Source organism: Cervus canadensis, chromosome 7, assembly GCF_019320065.1.
Source record: "Cervus canadensis isolate Bull #8, Minnesota chromosome 7, ASM1932006v1, whole genome shotgun sequence".
Lineage (NCBI taxonomy): Eukaryota > Metazoa > Chordata > Mammalia > Artiodactyla > Cervidae > Cervus > Cervus canadensis.
The window spans coordinates 71,206,566-71,226,523 of NC_057392.1; the positions used below are offsets into that span (position 1 = coordinate 71,206,566).

Here is a 19,958-nt window from a genome sequence, read left to right on the forward strand (position 1 = left end):
AAGCTACAGCCCATGGTGTCACAAAGAGTCAGACATGACTGAGCGACCTGCTGGGCAAAGATAATACAGAAAAAAGGAGGGGAAGCTCTTTTCCATCCTTGGAAAACTCTCTCCAAGAGAGCCCCGGGTGCCTACTATGAAGATTACATTAATCAAGAAGTAATCAGAATATGACTTGAAGTGTTTAAAAAGTGAATCCTAAAACAAACAAACAAACAAAAAAACCCACCACACAGAGCTGGCTTTGCACTGCCCTCAGGGCATCTCTGGGTGATTCTAGGCACTGGTCCACCTCATTGGGTGGCCCCTATCCTGACAGCAAAGCGAGAAAAGGCTGACTTTATCTCACAACCAGGGAAACATGGAGATAACTCCAGGCAATCGGACCGCTGCTCCTCAGGTGGGCGCTAAGACAGACCCTCCTGAGAGGCTGAAATGCATTATCAGTTCTCCGAGAGCTAAATACCAATGCAGTCACTGTTAACAATTCCTCCACCCTACAACTGGAGATAAAGTTTCAGCCCATCCCTAAAAGGTGCAGAGATTACTTATTCCTGAGTAAGAGCAGAACAGGAGAGGTCTGGGCTAAACCAGAGGAAACTGGTCTGGGTGGCTTACCGTCCCGCATCCCGGGTTAACGAGTAGCAGGGCACACTTCCAATGGAGAGAACAGCTACCCTGGGCACGCAGCGCAGCTCCAACCTAGTAAAAGTTAAGGGTTTCCTGACCTCACGCCGCACTCAAGGCCATCTCTTAAGAGGAAAACTCCAAAAACAAAGGTTGGTAAACAGAGGGGACTATCATTTTGGATGGCAGCACAGAGACTTTCTGGCAGAATGTCATGTCACTGGAAAATGATTGCTAAGGAGTCCTCTCCTGATTAAAGAAGCTCTGACAATGGTTGTGGGCATCGCTAGCTGAAACTAGAGCAGAAAGCCAGGAGCCAGACTATGCACTAAGGGCAGTGTAGCTACCTGGGATCTTCAAAGTCTGATTTCAAAACTGCTCCCCAAAGCGTGGCTGTGCAACAGAGAATGCCTTCTGTTATGATTGAACTGGTTAATGCGTGTAAAGTGCTGAGAGCAGCACCTGGCACTGAGCAAGAACTCATAAAGATTAACTATCTTTGCTAATAATACTTGTTCATGCCTTTTCACCAAGAAATTACTGTATTGCTGTCTATGGTTACGTTTCTCTCTCCTTATGCATTACGAGCTCTGAAGTGTCTTTTTATATCATCCATCTCAGAGCCCGGGACTGTGATTTGAAATGAATTATTTTTTGCATTATCTGGTAGAGGTGACAGAAATGGAAAGAGGGCAGAGAAATAAAAGACAAATGAAGTCTGAGTTTCCTTTATGTCCTCACCCTCTGTTTCTTCGTAACACCCCTCATTTAGGGGCTGTTTGTTACATTTTCTCTGTTGGACACTGGTTCCAGTTGAGCCTCAGTGGAACCAGTAACACTCTCTGCTAGACACAGTTCAAGCTCAACCAAATGAGATGTCACCTGTCTCCCCACAAGGATTGGACATCGTAGAGGCTACACAGAAGGGCACAAGCCCAAGCCCTGTGAGCAGGTTTATTTGAGACCTCTAACCTACTGCCCCTGACAGGGACTTCCTGACATACACGGAACCAATAACAGTAATAGCAAAAACAATAGCAACCAACATTTGCTGAACACTTATTATTATTTCATATATTACCACATTTAACCCAATCAATAAAGTGTATATTCTGTTCTTTTGTCAGGTGAAAAAACTAAAGCACAGAAAAGTCTCATGCTTAAAGTCACACCGCTAGTAAAATGGTGAGATTCAAACCCAAGTTCATGACTCTCCAAATTCATTCAGGTAACCGCTCAAGCCTACAGTGACCCCTGGCCAGGTGGTCTGGCTCTGAAGCAAGAGCGCCACCGCACTGGTTCTCTGCAGGGCATGAGCTCCTGTGTGCCTGTCTTTCTTTCCCCACAGCAGAGCGTGGCAGCCCAGCATAGCTCATTTTCTACAAAAGACTCTATAAGCTTTCTTTTTCACTTGCCCCTGGTTCCTGCCACACTTAGCATGTGCCTTAAAACACAACCATCTCTGGTTTGTAACTTACACCCAAGAAACCCACTCCCAGTTTCTTTCCCGGTGGAACAAAGACATTGACACCGCTGGTGACAGAGGCAAAATATTTATTGATTAGATTCTAATCAATATTCACCTCTGCCCAGGATTAAACTTGGCCTCGTGCCTCCTAGCCTGGCCCCTCCTATTCTAATGTATAACTAGTCTCAGAAAGCTAGAGAAGGACAGTCAGAAGCTGGCCACTGCATCTGCCGCTCTAGACCTGGAATTAAGAGGAGGACTCCGGCCCATAAAATGACAGAAGATAAGGTACAGTTGTATTATGTCCATTTGAGGACAGGAATAGGGAAATCTGTTCAAGTCAGTGAGCATATTGAGGATTATGTAGGAGTATATTGAAGATTTGGGGGATGTTGAGTGTAGCTACTACAGATGAGCCCTTCTTCTCTTGGTCAATTGATAGTTAATTTGGCTGCTAAAAAATCATATTTTTTTTCAGTAGTTGGAAGTTTAAGGATATTTGCTCTGTTTTCTGACTAGCCTGTGTAAAGTTTTCTCGAGTGGTACTGCATAACCATATTACTGAAGGAATGTGCAAAAAAGGGCACTTTAACCCAAATCTAACTAATCATGACACTGATCTGAAATCTTCAAAAATATCAATATATGAGAAGGACTGTCCTAGATTAAAGGAGACTAAAAAGGACTATTCTAGATTAAAAGAGACAAAGAAGAACTGACAGCCAAATGCAACAAGTGAGCTTAGATTATGGAAGGAAGAAGAAAACAACTCCAAGGGACAATATGGGGATAGAAATTGTGGGTATATTAGATAATACTTTATAACTACTACTTTCTTGGATATGATAATGGTATTGTAATTATGAAGGAGAATGTCTTTTTCTTAGTGAGTACATGCTGAAGTATTTAGGAGTAAAGTGACATAAATATCTGATACTTATTTTCAAATGATTCACCAAAATAACACACACGAACACCCACAGTGAGAATGAAACAAATGTAAAGGCTAACCATTGGTGAACACAGGTGAAGGTTATGGAGTGTTCACTGCACTACTCTTTCAATTTCTCTGTAGATATAATACTTTTCAGAATAAAAATTTGAAAAGAGAAAGGATATAGTGCTATTGCGCCCTTATAAGTGTCCCCCAACCAAATCACAATCATACAAGTAGGTAAATGGGTGTTCGAGGAGGGACCTCTGAGTTCTGATCTGGTGTAACTTACTCGGCCGAGCCTTCCTTCATGTCAGTAAGTGACAAGGCTAGGAGCACAGGCTTTGTGGTCATGATCCTGGATTGGGAGTGTGCTAATGTTGCCTACCTGCTGTGATTTGGGGGTTAAGTTCTTTAACTGGCCTAGCCACCAATTGAGATTTTTAAGGATATTTGCTCTGTTTTCTGACTAGTCTGTGTAATGTTTTCTCAAATGGTTTTTCTCTCTTGCAACAAATTAAAAGCACATTGGAATAGAACATAAGGATATAGTATGGGAGATACAGGGATTGTAATAGTTCTTTACTGTATGGGGCTTCCCAAGTGGCTCAGACAGTAAAGCGTCTGCCTGCAATGCGGGACACCTGGGTTCGTCCTGGGTTGGGAAGATCCCCTGGAGAAGGAAATGGCAACCCACTCCAGTACCCTTGCCCAGAAAATCCCATGGACGGAGGAGACTAGTCCATGGGGTCACAAAGATTCGGACACAACTGAGCGACTTTACTTTCTTTCTTTTTACTGTATGGGAGTAATTAAATGAGATAGTATTAGAGAAACTCAGATGACAAACAGTTTACTATCAATAGCTGTGTGTGTGTATAATGTATATTTAAGGAATACTAACTAGGATTTCATGATTTCCTATTACAGTCCAGGATACAGCTAAAGTAGATAAATCTTTAAAAGCAGTATAAAGATAAATATTGAGTTAATAACTATACAAATGACATGTAGATTTGGCAAAAAAAAAATCATGAAGGTAGTGTTCAAACAATTGCAGTTTGGTAGATACTGCAAAACAGAAGGTGCTTGTCCACAGTGCCTGGCAAATAGAAGATACCCAAGTTTCATTTAAAATTATTATTACCTTCCCTTAGGAGCCTTAGAAATTGTGCTATAGTATTTCTCTTGAGAATTAAAGAATTGCCTAAAAAGGGAACCCAGAAAGAATGAGAACTAATGTAAAGCACTATGTGTCACCTTTGTAAATTCACCCAGGTTGAAAGGAGTGAGCTAAGCATGAGTCTGTGGGGTAGGAGACCTGGATTCTCACTCTGGGTATAGCCAGTAACGCGTTGTATAACTTAAAGGACTTCAATTCTCCAACTGAAAAAGGAAGAGACTAGACTAGAATCCATTGCTCTCAAAGGTCCCTTGAAGCTTGAAAATTCTATAGCTTGAGAAACTCCTGGACTTTTCCAAAGTTGAGTGCAAGATGGCCTTTGACTTGATGTTTGTGGTATATTGTAGAGGAAACAGTACAAGCTTCTCCTCCCAGCCAAGTCAATCAATAGCTGCTGAAAATCTAAAAATCGTTTTGTTTAGCAGTGGGAGTTTAAGATGAGCTCTGGGTTCCAATAAAAGAGTATCTATTATTTATCAGCTATGTATGTTGGGAATACCACTTAATCTCTGAGCCCTGGTTTCCTTACCTGTAAAATGGGGATATTTTGTAGTAGTGTTGTGAAAACTATATGTTTGAAAAATTGACAGGTGATTTTTTTTGGCAAGAGTGATGAACAAGATGATAATGATGTGAGTAAAAATCAGTTGTTTTATAGCCCTTTTACTATTTATACGAAGACCATAGTGTGTGTCTTATTCAGTGTTTACAATAATTCTATGCATAACTATTATACCCATTTTGGGGGCAGAGAAACTGACACTTGGGGATATTAAGGGCCTGGATGGGACTCATAGGTTTTCTGACTCCCAAGTTGATTTGTTTTTCCTAATGGACTCCATCTGACCTCTAAGTCACAAAATAAACACCACATTTTGTTCTATGTTACGGTTCGGCCCACTTGCCCACATTATTTTCTTCTACATTTATCCAGCAGCATATTTTTAATTGGATATAGAGCATAGCTTTCTTTAACTTAAAATTAATAAGCTTCAAATGTCTTTCCAAAAGTGCAGGCTTAATATCTTGCTGTCTATGAAAAGGTTGAGGAAAGACTTGAATATCTTCTACCACTTTGTGGTTACAGGTCTTCAGGCAAGTTCCTTACCCTTTCTATATCAGTTTTCCAGTATGTAAAATGGTAGAATTCCAACCTAAGAGGTTATTGAGAGAAAAGGCAAACCAGTTAGATCACAGAACCTGGACAGAGTAAGCTCCCAGCTAAGTTTTCACTAGCTCCTATGTACTTATTTGTGGGTCAGTCTCTTGGATGATAGATTGAATGAATTAGGGTTAATGGGCTAATTCAAATTTAGTAGTTTTCAGAAATTCTCCCTCTCATAAACAGAACTTTCTCTGACCAAATCTAACCACATAGAAGGTTGACTACAAATGTTACCTCTTTTTATTTGACAATGGAAAAGGAAAAGATGGGATGCAAAGAGCCAGTTTGGAATGGAGTTCAGAGAGGGAAATCAAGCCTGAAAATAAGAGATACAAAACAAAAAAAAAAAAAAGAAAATGCAATCAAACAGTTCCAGAGACTTCAATATTTGGAATGATCACTTCAGTTGGAAATTCAAATGACCCGCTTAAAATAAATGAGATTGCTCCTTATCTGACCAAAAATTTCTCTCTCAAGGAGTTAAAGCAGAGAACTACAGGCCACAGGGTGGCAGGACCAGAGCCTTCAGTAGAGAAAAGAAGCCAGGAAGGTCAAAGGACAAAGATTTTAAGAACATCCTACAATTTCTAAATATTTAAAACCTCTCCTGAGTGGGACGAATAAAGAAAGTAGCATCGACATAGATACACCGTCATGTGTAAAATAGATGGCAGGTGGGAAGTTGCTCTATAACACAGGGAGCCCAGCCTGGTGCTCCGTGATGACCTAGAGGGGGCACCGGGAGGAGGGGAGAGGGGCTCAGGAGGGAGGAGGTCCAGTTCCAGTTCAGTCGTACCCGACTCCGCGACCCCATGGACTGCAGGACGGCAGGCCTCCCTGTCCGTCACCAACTCCCGGCGTTTACTCAAGCTCATGCCCATTGAGTCGGCGATGCCATCCAACCATCTCATCCTCTGTCGTCCCCTTCTCTTCCAGCCTTCAATCATTCCCAGCATCAGGGTCTTTTCAAATCAGGTGGTCAAAGTATTGGAGTTTAAGCTTCAGCATCAGTCCTTGCAATGAACACCCAGGACTGATCTCCTTTAGGATGGACTGGTTGGATCTGCTTGCAGTCCAAGGGACTCTCAAGAGTCTTCTCCAACACCGCAGTTCAAAAGCATCAATTCTTCTGTGCTCAGCTTTCTTTGTAGTCCAGCTCTCACATCCATACATGACTACTGGAAAAACCAAAGCTTTGACTAGACGGACCTTTGTTGAATTATATATATATATATAATTATGGCTGATTCAAGTTGTTGTACGACAGAAACCAGAACAACATTTTAAAGCAATTCTCTTAAAATTAAAAAATAAATGTAAAAATCTCTCTCTCCTATCTCCTTCTCAGTGGTATTTTTTGTTATCCTTAAGTGGAAGAAAGTGATCTTAGGGGCAACTCCAGTATTCCTACAGCAATGACTTAGAACAATTTAATTGGGAGGTAATGAAACAGGAGTTCTATCTTTAAAAATTAGCTTTTATTTTTGTCAAAGAAATGTAGGAACAGCCAACACTGTTCTGACTGAGACTCATTTGGAGTGTCAGAGGAAGGCTGATGGGGTGTGTGTGTGTGTGTGTGTGCGTGTGTGTGTGCATATGCAAGCACATGCACTCAGTCATAGCTACTCTTTGAAACCCTCTGGACTGTAGCCTGGGGTTTCCCAGGATGCTAATGGTAAAGAACCCACCTGCTGATGCAAGAGACATAGGAGGTGTGGGTTTGATCCCTGGGTCGGGAAGAGCCCCTGGAGAAGGGAATACCCACTCCAGTATTCTGACCTGGAGAATCCCCATGGATGGAGGAGCCAGGCAGGTTACAGTCCATAGGGTCACAAAGAGCTGGACACAACTGAAGCGACTTAGCACACAGCGTGCACAGACTGTAGCCTGCCAGGCTCCTCTGTCTGTGGAATTTTCGAGGCAACAATGCTGGAGCAGGTTGCCATTTCCTCCTCCAGGGAATCTTCTTGACCCAGGGATCAAACCCTCATCTCTTGGGTCTCCTGCATCGGCAGGTGGATTCTTAACCATGGCACCACCTGGCTACAGCAGACCAAACCTGCTGCAGCCACTGCCTTCACCCCCAACTTCCATTCCTGCTCACCACTGCCGTGGTCACTGGTTGTACTCAAAATAAGAAGAAAGGAACTATATGCTCGTCTGGTAGGGACGGGAGGGCCAGCAGAGAGCAGAAGCCTCGGGTGGAGTGGGAGGGGCAGTCACTAAGACACCGGGTGCTGGGAGACCCTGCCGCCGGAGGGACAGGGGATGTGGGGAGGAAACGGGGAGAGTATACTGTGGTCCTGGGCTTGGTGTTGGGTAGACCCTGAGGTTCTTCAGCTGAGCTACAGAGGAGCAGTTGAGTAGCCTTCGTTTGCCTTTTCAATTTTTGCCAAAACCTCACAAAGGTCTTCTGTGGGTGTGTGAGGATGGCGGGAATTTGTGTGGTGAGTGGTGGGAAAATGTACTTGAAATTGGTGAGTGTTCGGTCATTTGGCTTCAGCATCAAAATTGGCAAATGAATTTTGCACTCTATGAATATGTGCACTCTTGGATTTTTTTTTCCAATTTAGGAAGATTAGGATCATAGATTTTCAGATATGTTTGGCTTTTGAATGTCTGTTTCTGATTCATGAGAAATTAAAAATAACCAAGTAATTAAAAGTATAGGTTCTAGATCCAAATCATTATTCTACAACTTACTGGCTGTAAGACCTTAACCTAGTCTAGTTATCTATAAAATAGGGATACTAACGGTACTGTTGTGAGGAGTGCTGTTGGCAGAATAAGGGCCCTCAAAAGATATCCATAACTTTGTCTCTGGCTGTGTCCTTTGTCCCATGTGAATCTGTTACCTCACGCAGAAAAAAGGACTTTCCAAAGTCTTTACTGTTATGGACCTTGAGATAGGGAGATTCTGTTATGAAGATGGAGGAAGGGGCACAGCTAATCAAGGGATGTTGTGGCCTCCAGAGCTGCAAATGGCCCTTGCTTTACAGCCAGCACAGACTCTGGTCCTTCAACCAGAAGGAACAAAATTCTATCAACTCAAAATTTCCCCTACATCCTCCAGAGAGGAACACAGCTTGCCAATACCTTAATTGTAGGCTAGTGATACTAGTATCAGACTTCTGACCTACAGGAACTGTAAAGTAATACATTTGTGTTACTTAAGCCACTAGTTTGTTGATTTTTTGGTAATAACGACAAGAGAAAACTATTACACACAGACACAAGTGTGTGTGAAGTGATGCTAAATCACCTGAGTCATGTCTGACTCTGTCCTACCCCATGGTCTGTAGCCCACCAGGCTCCTCTGTCCAAGAGATTCTCCAAGCAAGAATCCTGGAGTGGGTTGCCATTTCCTCCTCCAGGGGATCTTCCCGACCCAGGGATCGAAACTGCATCTGTCTCCTGCATTGGCAGGCGGGCTTTCTACCACCAGCACCACTTGGGAAGCCCCTTGTCTTATAGGAGAGGAGATTTAATGACAAACATGAGAATGCAGGACGGTGTATGACAGAGGGCAGGCGCAAACCAGTCTTTTAGGAGAAATCATCAGCCTGCCAAGTGCAGAGCTGAGCACTGTGGGAAGAGGTGGTCTCCAGCCAGTGGCTTCTGGGCCTCGTGCCTTGCTGCTCTCCTGCGTTCCATGAGCTCCATGCTCAGCCCTCTGGGCTGCATTTCTGGTTTGGTTCTCAAGTTCAATTTTCCGGGTGCTACTTACAACTCCGCACATACAACATTTTCATGCTTCCATGTCAAGATGCAAAGTAAGTGACTCCATTTGTAAAGCAGTTCTCAGAGACAATTTAGTATCGTGTCCTGTGGGGGCTTCTTTAAACATATATGCCCCAATCCCATCACTTAGGGTTTTGTGTTAACTGAAAAATCTTTCATGCTTCCCCGTACACGCTGAGTCTGACACAAGGAACCCCTCTTATCTCCTATCTCAAAACCCTGCCTATTCATATAAACATGAACTCAGATTCCCTTGTAGCTCAGTAAAGAATCCACCTGCAATGCAAGAGACCCCTGGAGAAGGCATAGGCTACCCACTTCAGTATTCTTGAGCTTCCCGGGTGACTCAGATGGTAAAGAATTCACCTGCAATGAGGGAGACCTGGGTCGGGAAGATCCCTTGGAGGAGGGCATGGCAACCCACTCCAGTATTCTTACCTGGAAAATCCCATGGACAGAGGAGCCTGGAAGGCTATAGTCCATGGGGTTGCAGAGTTGGACACAACTGAAGTGACTTAGCACATACACATGTGGAAAAGGATGTTTGGTTCCTTCCCTAGACGGAGCTGTCCCAGACTTTTTGCCGCTTTGGCAGTATAGGAGAAATGAAAGACACCCACAATCCCATATGAATGAGCCCTGCCAGGAACATAGGGGTATATGATGAATGAGTATCAAGTGGCAAGAACCAGCCCATGGAACCTGTCAGAAGCCCATGCTGCAGAATGATGGACGGTGGGTAACTGAAGTTGCCTGGGGTTTCCCATCCCCGTGTTTCACTCCCCACAGGTCACCGGGACCTTGGTTTTGGCTGTCTTCACTGCTGTGCTAAGTTCCTTCCAGTTTGGATATGACATTGGAGTGATCAATGCACCTCAACAGGCAAGTGAAACGTACAAGTTCTCTATTTGGCAATTTCTGTCAGTGGCAGAAAGATATCAGCTCCTCATCCAGAGAGATAAAGTGTGCCCACATGGGGAACACGTGGTAATCCGGTCTTCTGTCAGGCACCACGTGCGTGGTTCCAATGCTGGTAACTTGACCTTTACTCCTCATTTAATAACCCTCATAGAAAAAGAAAGAGTAATGAATAATTCTTGATCTCTGATTCTGCTGTTCGCTGAGCTCACAGAAAACTTCAGCCAGAATATCATGTGCCAAAAGGATTTAAAAAAAAAAAAGACAAAAAACAAAAAAAAAAGGCTTAAGAGCTTATTGCAGCATACATTCAGAGCTCCTAGCCAAAAATGGATGGAAATGCCAGGGTGTTAGAAGAAACAGTGGAAGTATAGATTTTTTTTTTCAGTGCAGAAACATGTACTGAGCACAAGCTCACTGTGTGTCAGGCACAAACATAGGCTCTCCCCTGCTGATTTGCCCAACAACCTGGTAATGCCCATTTTTTGTCCAGATCAAAGTATTTTGGAGCCTTGGATGGGGAGGGGGTGGAATCGGATAAAGGTAGTTAAAAGGTACAAACTTTTAACTGTAAGATAAGTTAGTATTAGGGATGTGATCGGAGAAGGTAATGGCACCCCACTCCAGTACTCTTGCCTGGAAAATCCCATGGACGGAGGAGCCTGGTAGGCTGCAGTCCATGGGGTTGCTAAGAGTCGGACACGACTGAGTGACTTCACTTTCACATTTCACTTTCATGCATTGGAGAAGGAAATGGCGACCCACTCCAGTGTTCTTACCTGGAGAATCCCAGGGACAGGGGAGCCTGGTGGGTGCCATCTATGGGGTCGCATAGAGTCGGACACGACTGAAGTGACTTAGCAGCAGCAGCAGCAGGGATGTGATGTTCAACATGACAAATGTAAATAATATAATACAGCTGTATCTTATACATGAAAGTTGTTAAGAGGGTAAATCCTAAGAGTTCTCATCACAAGAAAAAAAAAGAAAGACAAGCAAAGGAGAAAGCCTGTAGGAGCCTAACACTAGAAAGATTCTAGTCCTTCCCTCTACGTCGGTCTCCCATGTATGATCCAAAGTAAAATAATATAAACCTTTTAAATAAGTCAAGAAGTCCAACAAAGTTTGGGTTTTCTCCACATTGACTCTTTGGGTATTTTTAATATTAGATAGTTTCTATCATTTTTCACTTTTACTGTGTGCATCCCTACTCTGGTTTCCAGGAAATACACAGGAGAGGGATGTCATTCGTCTCAGATCCCACAGCCTGTAAGTGGGAGAAATCAGGACTTCATTCTCTCTGCCCTAACTCAGACCATCAGGTCATTTAGGGTGGGATTGATATCATGTTCCTCTTCTTAACACCAGTGCCAAGCACAGTGATTGATATAAACATAGTGTTTAGTGAATGAAGAAGAGAGAGAGAGACAGAGAGAGAGGAGAAGCTGGGGGAAGGGGTGGCATAAGGTGACAATACAAGCTTCTGTTGGGTGTTCTCGGTGAATCCATCATATTTCATCTGCTTCTCTGAACATAGTGGACTCTAAGGAAAATGTAGGAGACTACAGGGTGTGAATGTGTGAAATGTGTACTTGCCAAGTCCGTCTGTTGGAAAGGGTTGCTCCTTGGACCAAAGATGCTCTCTGATTAGGCACCACATTAGCATCATGAATGTGGCAGGTCTTGCCAAGGCTGAGAGATTTAGGGAATCACTCTAGAAGGTCGTATCTTTTTTCTGTGGCTGATAACATGTGCCAGTGTAGCAGGATTCCTGAAATTTGGCATTGGTAGAACCTTTTCTCTTCTTGTGGGAGAAATTTTCAAATCCTTACTTAAACCATCCTCTTCAGTGTTGGACGTAAAAATTAATCTAAGGTTCCCCTCCTCTAATCCAAGTCCTAGAGCCAGACCTGACAACAGAGGTCATCCCTCTCTGGCATCAGGATTAGTGCCCTCACTATAGCCCCTTTCATCTGTATTTAAAGAGCTGTTTAAATACCATTATGTAAGAAGAATTTGTTTTTTATTAGCAGAATGACATTTGGAATTATTTTATGGTATTTTTAAATCATACTTTTTATGAGTGTGAAAACTATGCACACCTGTTGCAGAAAGTTTCAGAAAGAAAAACATTAATGATTATTCATGTAGAGCAAACTGCTGAAAACATCTGGGCTATTTCCTTTCAGCCTTTCTTCTGTGTATATTATCCATATAGAGTGACCTTCCCATGAGGCAAAGGTCTGGATCAGAGTTCTTTTATCATAAGAGGATGTAAGTTCTCTCTTTCATCAGCTGGCTTCACCACATAGGACTTTGCCCAGGTCTGGCAGCCTAGGACAGCTGCATTCCAGGTCATTGTTAGAGGTCCTCCCAGCCCACTGCTACCAAGTGGTGACCAAATCATCTGGAGCAATGACATGGAAGAAGAGCTGGAAGGATGTGCCTTTCCTCAATTATACTTTTGTTTGAGTTTGCCTCTACTGAAACATTATAAAATATGGCTCTGTGAAATCTAGTTTTGAACACTGTTTATTCTGTTACCTACTGCACTCAGTGAGGACCCACACAAGACACTTCCTTTAGGTCCCAATACCTTCTCAGGAGCTTCTGAGTTGGCTTTGATCTTCAGAATTCACCAATATACTTGATTGTTTTCCTCTCTTCTCACTGGCTGCTAGGAAACTTATTAATTAGTTTACAGCTCACCTAAAGCAAGGATAGAGCACCTGGTGTTTGAATTTTGTATACTAACTTTATTTTTGCCCTCAACTTTCTCAAACTTTTTTCTTTTATGTCCACTTTTCAAAATATTTCAAAAATATCCACTTTTTTGTCTCTGTTCAAACATTTACAGTAGCCAATTTAAATTCTGCTATGCAGGGGAAACAGTGGCATGAAAATGTGTCTTTTCAGCTTGCAGGATAGTTTCAATTTGGACAGATGCCAATCTTTAAAACTTGAAGAATTTTACATAAAAATACACATGTCTGGCTTCTCTTTAAAAATTAAAGGCCATGCTATGCCAGTCTCAAATTGCAGCTTCCTCCTTCAGATGGGACAAATAAATCCTGCCCACTCAGTATTATATTCTCAACAGTTGTTGTTTAGGCACTGAGTCATGTCAAACTCTTTGTGACTCCATAGTCTGTAGCCCACCAGGCTCCTCTGTCCATGGGATTTCCCAGTAAGAATACCGGAGTGGGTTGCCATTCCCTTCTCCAGGGATCTTCCTGACTCAGGATTGAACCCATGCCTCCTACATTAGCAAGTGGATTCTTTACCGCTGGAGCCCATATTCTCAATAGTATAGACTATATTTCAGCCCTCAAGTTATCAAACTTTTTCTTGCCTCCTTTACTTGTTTGTTCCTGCCAGGTTCCCATTGGCACTGGAATTTGTGACCTCTATTTTATAGGATGTGGTCAACTGTAAGCCATCTGTATGCATTAGTATGTGCATAACACACATAATTGAAATAATCCTGCTTGAACACCTAGCAAGTAGTTTCAAGGAAAAACAAACCAAAAATATACATAATGTTTGAAATATTTCAGCTATTTTCCTTTATTTTATCTCCTTAGGTAATTATAACCCACTATAGACATGTTCTGGGTATTTCACTGGATGACCGAAAAGCTATCAACAACTATGCTCTCAACAGTACAGAGGAATTGCCCACAAGCCCAGGAGATCCAACACCAGGCTCTAGGACTGAGGAAGAGACTATGACATCAGCTAGCCTCATCACCATGTTCTGGTCCCTGTCTGTGTCCAGCTTTGCAGTTGGTGGAATGATTGCATCGTTCTTTGGAGGGCTTCTTGGGGACAAGCTTGGAAGGTAGGCAAATTTCATAAATAAGCATACACACAGAAAAGTCACTATTTGGGGTTTCAGAATTTGTTTAGAAAGAAATCGTCTTCCATGTTGTGGGATAGTTTTAGAGTTTTTTTTTCAAATCATGACCTTATGAGTTAGGTTGGTATTGGACCAAATAAGGGCTTCCCTGGTGTCTTGGATGGTAAAGAATCTGAATGCAATGCAGGAGATCCAGGTTTGATCCCCGGGTCAGGAAGTTCCCCTGGAAAAAGAAATAGCAACCCACTCCAGTATTCTTTCGTGGAGAATTCCATGGACAGAGGAGCCTGGCAGGCTACACTCCATGGGGTCACAAAGAGTCGGAAACGACCAAGCGACTAACTCTTTTACTTTCTGGACCAAATAATAGAGAAAGCTGTTGCAGTAAACTACTTACGTGTGAAGATATTTACAGAAAAAGTGAATTTGGAGTGTATTTCTAGATAATCACTTTGATTCTCTGACTTTATAACTTATAAAACATATTAAGAAACCACAGCCCAAGTGGTTTACTCAGGAACTCAAGAGAAGAGTCAAGAATGGAGTTTTTAAATCTATTGTTGGCTTCACCAATTGATCCATTTCTCAGACACCCAGTTTTTCCTTTTCAGATTAGAATTTGACATCCTGATCAGTCAAGCTGCAAGGTTAAGTCAATATCACCAACTCCCAGTTGCCCGATGTACTTGATAGGGGGTTTCTAGTTGCTGCTACTGCTGTCTCAAAACCCAACCACAAACGAAGCAAGTGGTATCTCCATTCCTCAACTTTCTATTTTGGATTGAAACTTCCTGTTTTGGATTAAAAACATCAGTAGAACTCCTTTACATCCAAATTTCATTTAGTCATGTGAAATACTAAAGCTCTTGGCGTTCCCTCCACCCCCATCAGCTCAGTCCAGTCGCTCAGTCATGTCCAACTGTTTGCAACCTCATGGACTGCAGCACACCAGGCTTTCCTGTCCATCACCAGTTCCCAGAGCTTGCTCAAATTCATGTCCATCGAGTTGGTGATACCATCCAACCATTTCATCCTCTGTTGTCCACTTGTTCTCCTGCCTTCAATCTTTCCCAGCATCAGGGTCTTTTCCAACGAGTCTGTTCTTCACATCAGGTGACCAAAGTATTGGAGCTTCAACTTCAGTATCAGTCTTTCCAGTGAATATTCAGAACTGATTTCCTTTAGGATTGACTGATTTGATTTCCTAGCAGTCCAGGGGACTTTCAAGAGTCTTCTCCAACACCACAGTGCAAAAGCATCAATTCTTGGGTGCTCAGCCTTCTTTATGGTCCAACTCTCACATCCATACAGGACTACTGGAAAAACCATAGCTTTGACTATATGGACCTTTGTTGGTAAAGTAACGTCTCTGCTTTTTAATATGCTGCCTAGGTTTGTCATAGCTTTTCTTCCAAGGAACAAGCGTCTTTTAATTTCATGGCTGTACTCACCACCTGCAGTTATTTGGAAGCCAAAGAAAATAAAGTCTGTCACTGTTTGCATTGTTTCCCCATCTATTTGCCATGAAATGATGGGACCCGATGCCATGATCTTAGTTTTTTTTGAATGCTGAGTTTTAAGCCAGCTTTTTCACTCTCCTCTTTCACTTTCATCAAGAGGCTCTTTAGTTCCTCTTTACTTTCTGCCGTAAGGGTGTATCTGCATATCTGAAGTTACTGATAGAGAGGAAATAAAACAGAAAATCAGTTATTTCTCTATATTTATTTTCTGGTCTTTGCATCCACTTTTTTGTTTATCACTTTTTTCTGATGATAAAAATATGCAAATACGGAAAAATTAGAAAATGCAAAAACTTTTAAAGATCTAAAAGATATAGGCAACTACCTTAGTAATAAGTGTGCTCTGTCGTGTCCAACTCTTCACGACCCTGTGGCCTGTAGCCCACTAGGCTCCTCTGTCCATGGGATTCTCCAGGCAAGAATAGTGAAGTGGGTTGCCATGCCCTCCTCCCCGGGATTTTCCCAACCCAGGGATTGAACCCGAATCTCTTACATCTTCTGCATTGGCATACTGGGTTACAATTCATTTAATTATTAAAATTCCTTCTTTAAATTATAGTTTCCCCTCTTTGGTTATTAAATTCTGATAATTTCTTCCGCTTATAGTGGAGCTTTTAATAAGACTGTAAGAATTTTTCTAAAGTAATAGGTAGCATGGAAACACACGTTTTATTCTTGTTCTTATTTGAAAGGGACTTCCCTCTACCATAAAAGAAAATGGTCAATTCTTCAAATGTTATCAAATTACTGGTGTTTAGCTGAGCTGTTTTTTCAAATAATTTTATTTATTTTTGGCTATGCTAGGTCTTCATTGTGCCAAGGGCTGTTCTTCGGTTGTGGTGAGCAGGGGCTACTCTGTAAATTGCAGTGTGTGGGCTTCTTATTGCAGTGGCTTCTCCTCTTGTGGAGCATGGGCTCTAGGATTCGAGAGCTTCAGTAATTGCAGTGCATAGACTCAAGAGTTGTGGCTCCCGGGGTCTAGAACACAGGATCAATAGCTGTGGCTCAGGGGCTTAGCTGTTCCCAGGCATGTGGAATTCTCCCAGACCAGGGATCGAACCCATGTCTGCTGCACTGGCAAGCAGATTCTTTACCACTGAACCACCAGGGAAGCCCCTTAGCTGAACTTTAAATCAGTATTCATAAATTATGCAGGTCATTGACTGGCTTTAGTTATTTTAAAATATCTTAAATTATTTCAGTTTGAACCAAGTTTAAGCAGTAACTGGAAATTTTTCTAGATTGCTTATCTCTAAAATAAATAAAATTAAACAAAACTAAATTAAAATTTTAAACATGGACAGACCAATTCTTTTAGCAATTATTGATGTCTTATACTTCTCATCACTGAAGAAAAAAATGTAAGCTCTTGTCCCTCATTTAGAGACAGGATTCTAACAATTCAGTGACTCACTCTACATTTAGTGTTCTGCTGATGAAAACAGAACGGACATCTTCTCAAGTCTTAGGATCTAGCATTGACAATGGTCATACCCCAAAACAATGTCAAATTATGATTTATCAAATTATTTATGGTGGATTAAAAGCAAGGTTTCTTCTAGTTTTCAGTAGAAAAATGAAAAATGTTCACTTCCTTGAGAACAGCCCTAAAACTAATCATTTTAACTTCAAAATTAACACAGAACAGTTGAGTCTCAATAAAAAACTATTTTCCTAGGAAAAGTCACTGAGAAATGACATGATTGTCCCTATCGCCAGGGTCATTGCTCCACTCGTTAAAAGTAAACAAATAAAAATGTACTATTCCATTACTGCTTTAAAAAACCTTTGCTTATAATTGTGTTAATAGGTATCTGTGGCCACTATTTGGGTTCTCAAGGTCAAATTTTACTTAAAATTTAAGGACCAGGGTAAGGTGGGGGAGACCATGATCTGGGCAATCCACGTTACCATGAGTGAAGGACAATATACATAGCTTGTTGCCTTTGAATGTGTTCTTTCTTCCTTTTGAACCAAAAATGGAACTGACCAAAATAAAGCATTAACCTTTGGTTTCACAGTGGTCAAGTCCCAGCTCTGTAATTTAATGAGCAAGTCACCCCGGTTCTCTAAGACATTTCCTTCCATCTGCTATGTGGGGGGAAAAAACACCTCCTTTTGTGACATTATTGTGAGGATTAAATGAAAATGAACATAAAAGGCTTAGTACACTGCCTGCCACAAAGTGAGCAGGCAGAAAATATAGATGATGATAATGAAGAAGAAGAAACTTATGCTAACAGAAGCATTCAGAGCACGATTTAAAGAAATAGACATATATTTCTTTCTCCCTGATTCAACCATTTCATGTATTTTTAGATTATTTATTCTTGGCTCTTTCTCACATCTGAGCAGAAGTTAAAATCCTTTAAGTTGTATAGAATGCTACAGCAACCACTGGTGGTGGGGAAGAGGGACTTTAGAGCAATCTGGCATCAAAAATACTTTCAGGCTATCTGTCTCTGGTATGACTTTTTCTCTTTTTTCCCCTACTAGAATATATTATCAGCTAGCTAGTAACAATTTCCTAAGGTAAATTACTGAATTTGCCTGCCCTCTGTCCTTGTGTAGAGAAAAAACTTCACAGAGAAGCACCCCTATGTTTGTCTACTCTGCAGTTCTGAAGCTGCTCAGCTGTAAATCACTCTATCTGCCTGCCTCTGGGTTGTTGATAATTTCCATATACTAGTTTCCCGTTACTGTCCTAATGAATTATTACAAACTTAGTGGCTTAAAACCACACACATTTGTTTCCTTACAGTTCTAGAGAACCAAATTCAGTTTCATTGGCAGAAGTCAAGGTGTCAGCAGGGCCTATTCCTTCTGGAGGTTCTAAGGAAGGGTCCGTTTCCTTACCCTTCCCCAGCTTCTGGTGGCCAGTTCTGTCCTCGTCTGTGGCTTCTTCCTCCATTTTCAAAGCACATCACTACAAACCTTATTTCTTTCATCTCATCACCTTCTCTTCTGCCTTCCTAATATAAGTACATCACTGGCCCAATTTTGAGATGAAGAGATTATCCAATTTAATCCTTAATCATATCTGCAAAATCCCTTTACCATATAAAGTGATATATTTCCAGGATCTGCAGATTAAGATGTTGACTATTGTGGGGTTTTATTCAGCTCATCACATGGTTTGTTGGGAAAACGAATATGAGATTATATAGTTTTATTCTTCCAGAAAAAACAATCTGCTTGTTGTTTGAGATACTTGTTTAGGAAAAGCTCACCTAGTAAAGTTTGAAACACTGAAACAGAATATAACAAGATACTTACATTTCTTTGTGGCACAAACATTCTCACATTTATTCACTTAGGTTCTTTTATTGGCTTTATCATCACTGATTGAACTTTGAAGAAGGTTTCTGTGTACATCACTTTCCCATTTAACAGGAAGAAGAGTATCAGACACCTGCAAATGTCAATTTTGTATGATCAATTTTGAAAATGGTGTTTTTTTGCTATTATCATCTTTACTATGTATTTTGCATTGGTTGACATTGATTCATAGATTCTGGAAATATGCTGGCATATAATGATAAAATAAGAATAATTATAGTTCTCTGATAAGGCTTAAAGTAAAAGCATGTTTTAATCTACTTCCAAATAATTTATACTAAAGAAAACTTAAATTTTAAAGTTCTTTCATGACCTATAGCAGCTAAAATCTTGTGCCATTAAAAGAAAAAAAAAAGGGTCAGTGTCATAGGTTAAAGATACAGAATTAAATTTAGCTATCACCAGGCATTTATTCTTCAAAACAGTCAGCATGTAGAAAACTAATTGTTAACTATTTGAAAAGGTCTCAGAAGTGTTATCTTAAAGCAAACTAGTCATCATAACAATTGAATCATCTCTATCAAAATGTGATTAGGTACTTGCAATCCAAATTCTCTCATTATAAATATTATGTATTGTTAATGCTTTAACACATAGACAAATCAAAGTAGCAATCATGGTTTAAGACTCCCCAACTAACTCTATCAACAAAATTAAAATAATCACTCTTTGGTAAAAATCTCAGCATGCTCTGAAAGCAAATCCTGTTTATCAAGTTTCGATGCTAAATTTATAATCCTTGCTTTTCAAATTTTCAGAATCAAAGCCCTGTTGGTAGCAAACATTCTTTCGTTGGTTGGAGCTCTCTTGATGGGGTTTTCGAAACTGGGACCATCTCACATTCTTATAATTTCAGGAAGAGGCATATCAGGACTCTACTGTGGTAAGTCGTGCACACACACACACACACCCCCTTCCACACAAACACATATGTACATCTGAAAATTATTCTCAAGGTAGATGTGGTTACATGTAGGGAATTTTTTAAGCATAAGGTGACATCACAAAAAGGAAAGGCAATAGCACAAAGTTTCAGTTCTAAGTGAGGGATGTTTGGGACCTGTAAGTGGAGTTGTAATGAGATGTTCTTATCCACAGCAATGACATCATTTCTAGTCATATGCTCCAAGACAAATTAGTTAGCTCTTGGTGTTCTTATCCGTTAAATGAGAAGGATAATAACATCTACCTCATGGGGGCACTT

General features: G+C 41.2%; 1 protein-coding gene across 1 annotated transcript in view; it reads left to right on the forward strand.

Moving 5' to 3' along the window:
• The first annotated feature begins 2,309 nt into the window (after positions 1-2,309).
• The window catches only part of SLC2A2 (solute carrier family 2 member 2), a 34,054-nt gene continuing 16,405 nt past the window's right edge, over positions 2,310-19,958 (forward strand). The window contains exons 1-4 of the mRNA XM_043473746.1: positions 2,310-2,383; positions 9,908-10,000; positions 13,621-13,877; positions 19,513-19,637. Of these exons, the coding sequence (XP_043329681.1) occupies positions 2,369-2,383; positions 9,908-10,000; positions 13,621-13,877; positions 19,513-19,637 (490 nt within the window). The 5' untranslated portion in view covers positions 2,310-2,368. The remainder of the gene's footprint in view (positions 2,384-9,907; positions 10,001-13,620; positions 13,878-19,512; positions 19,638-19,958) is intronic.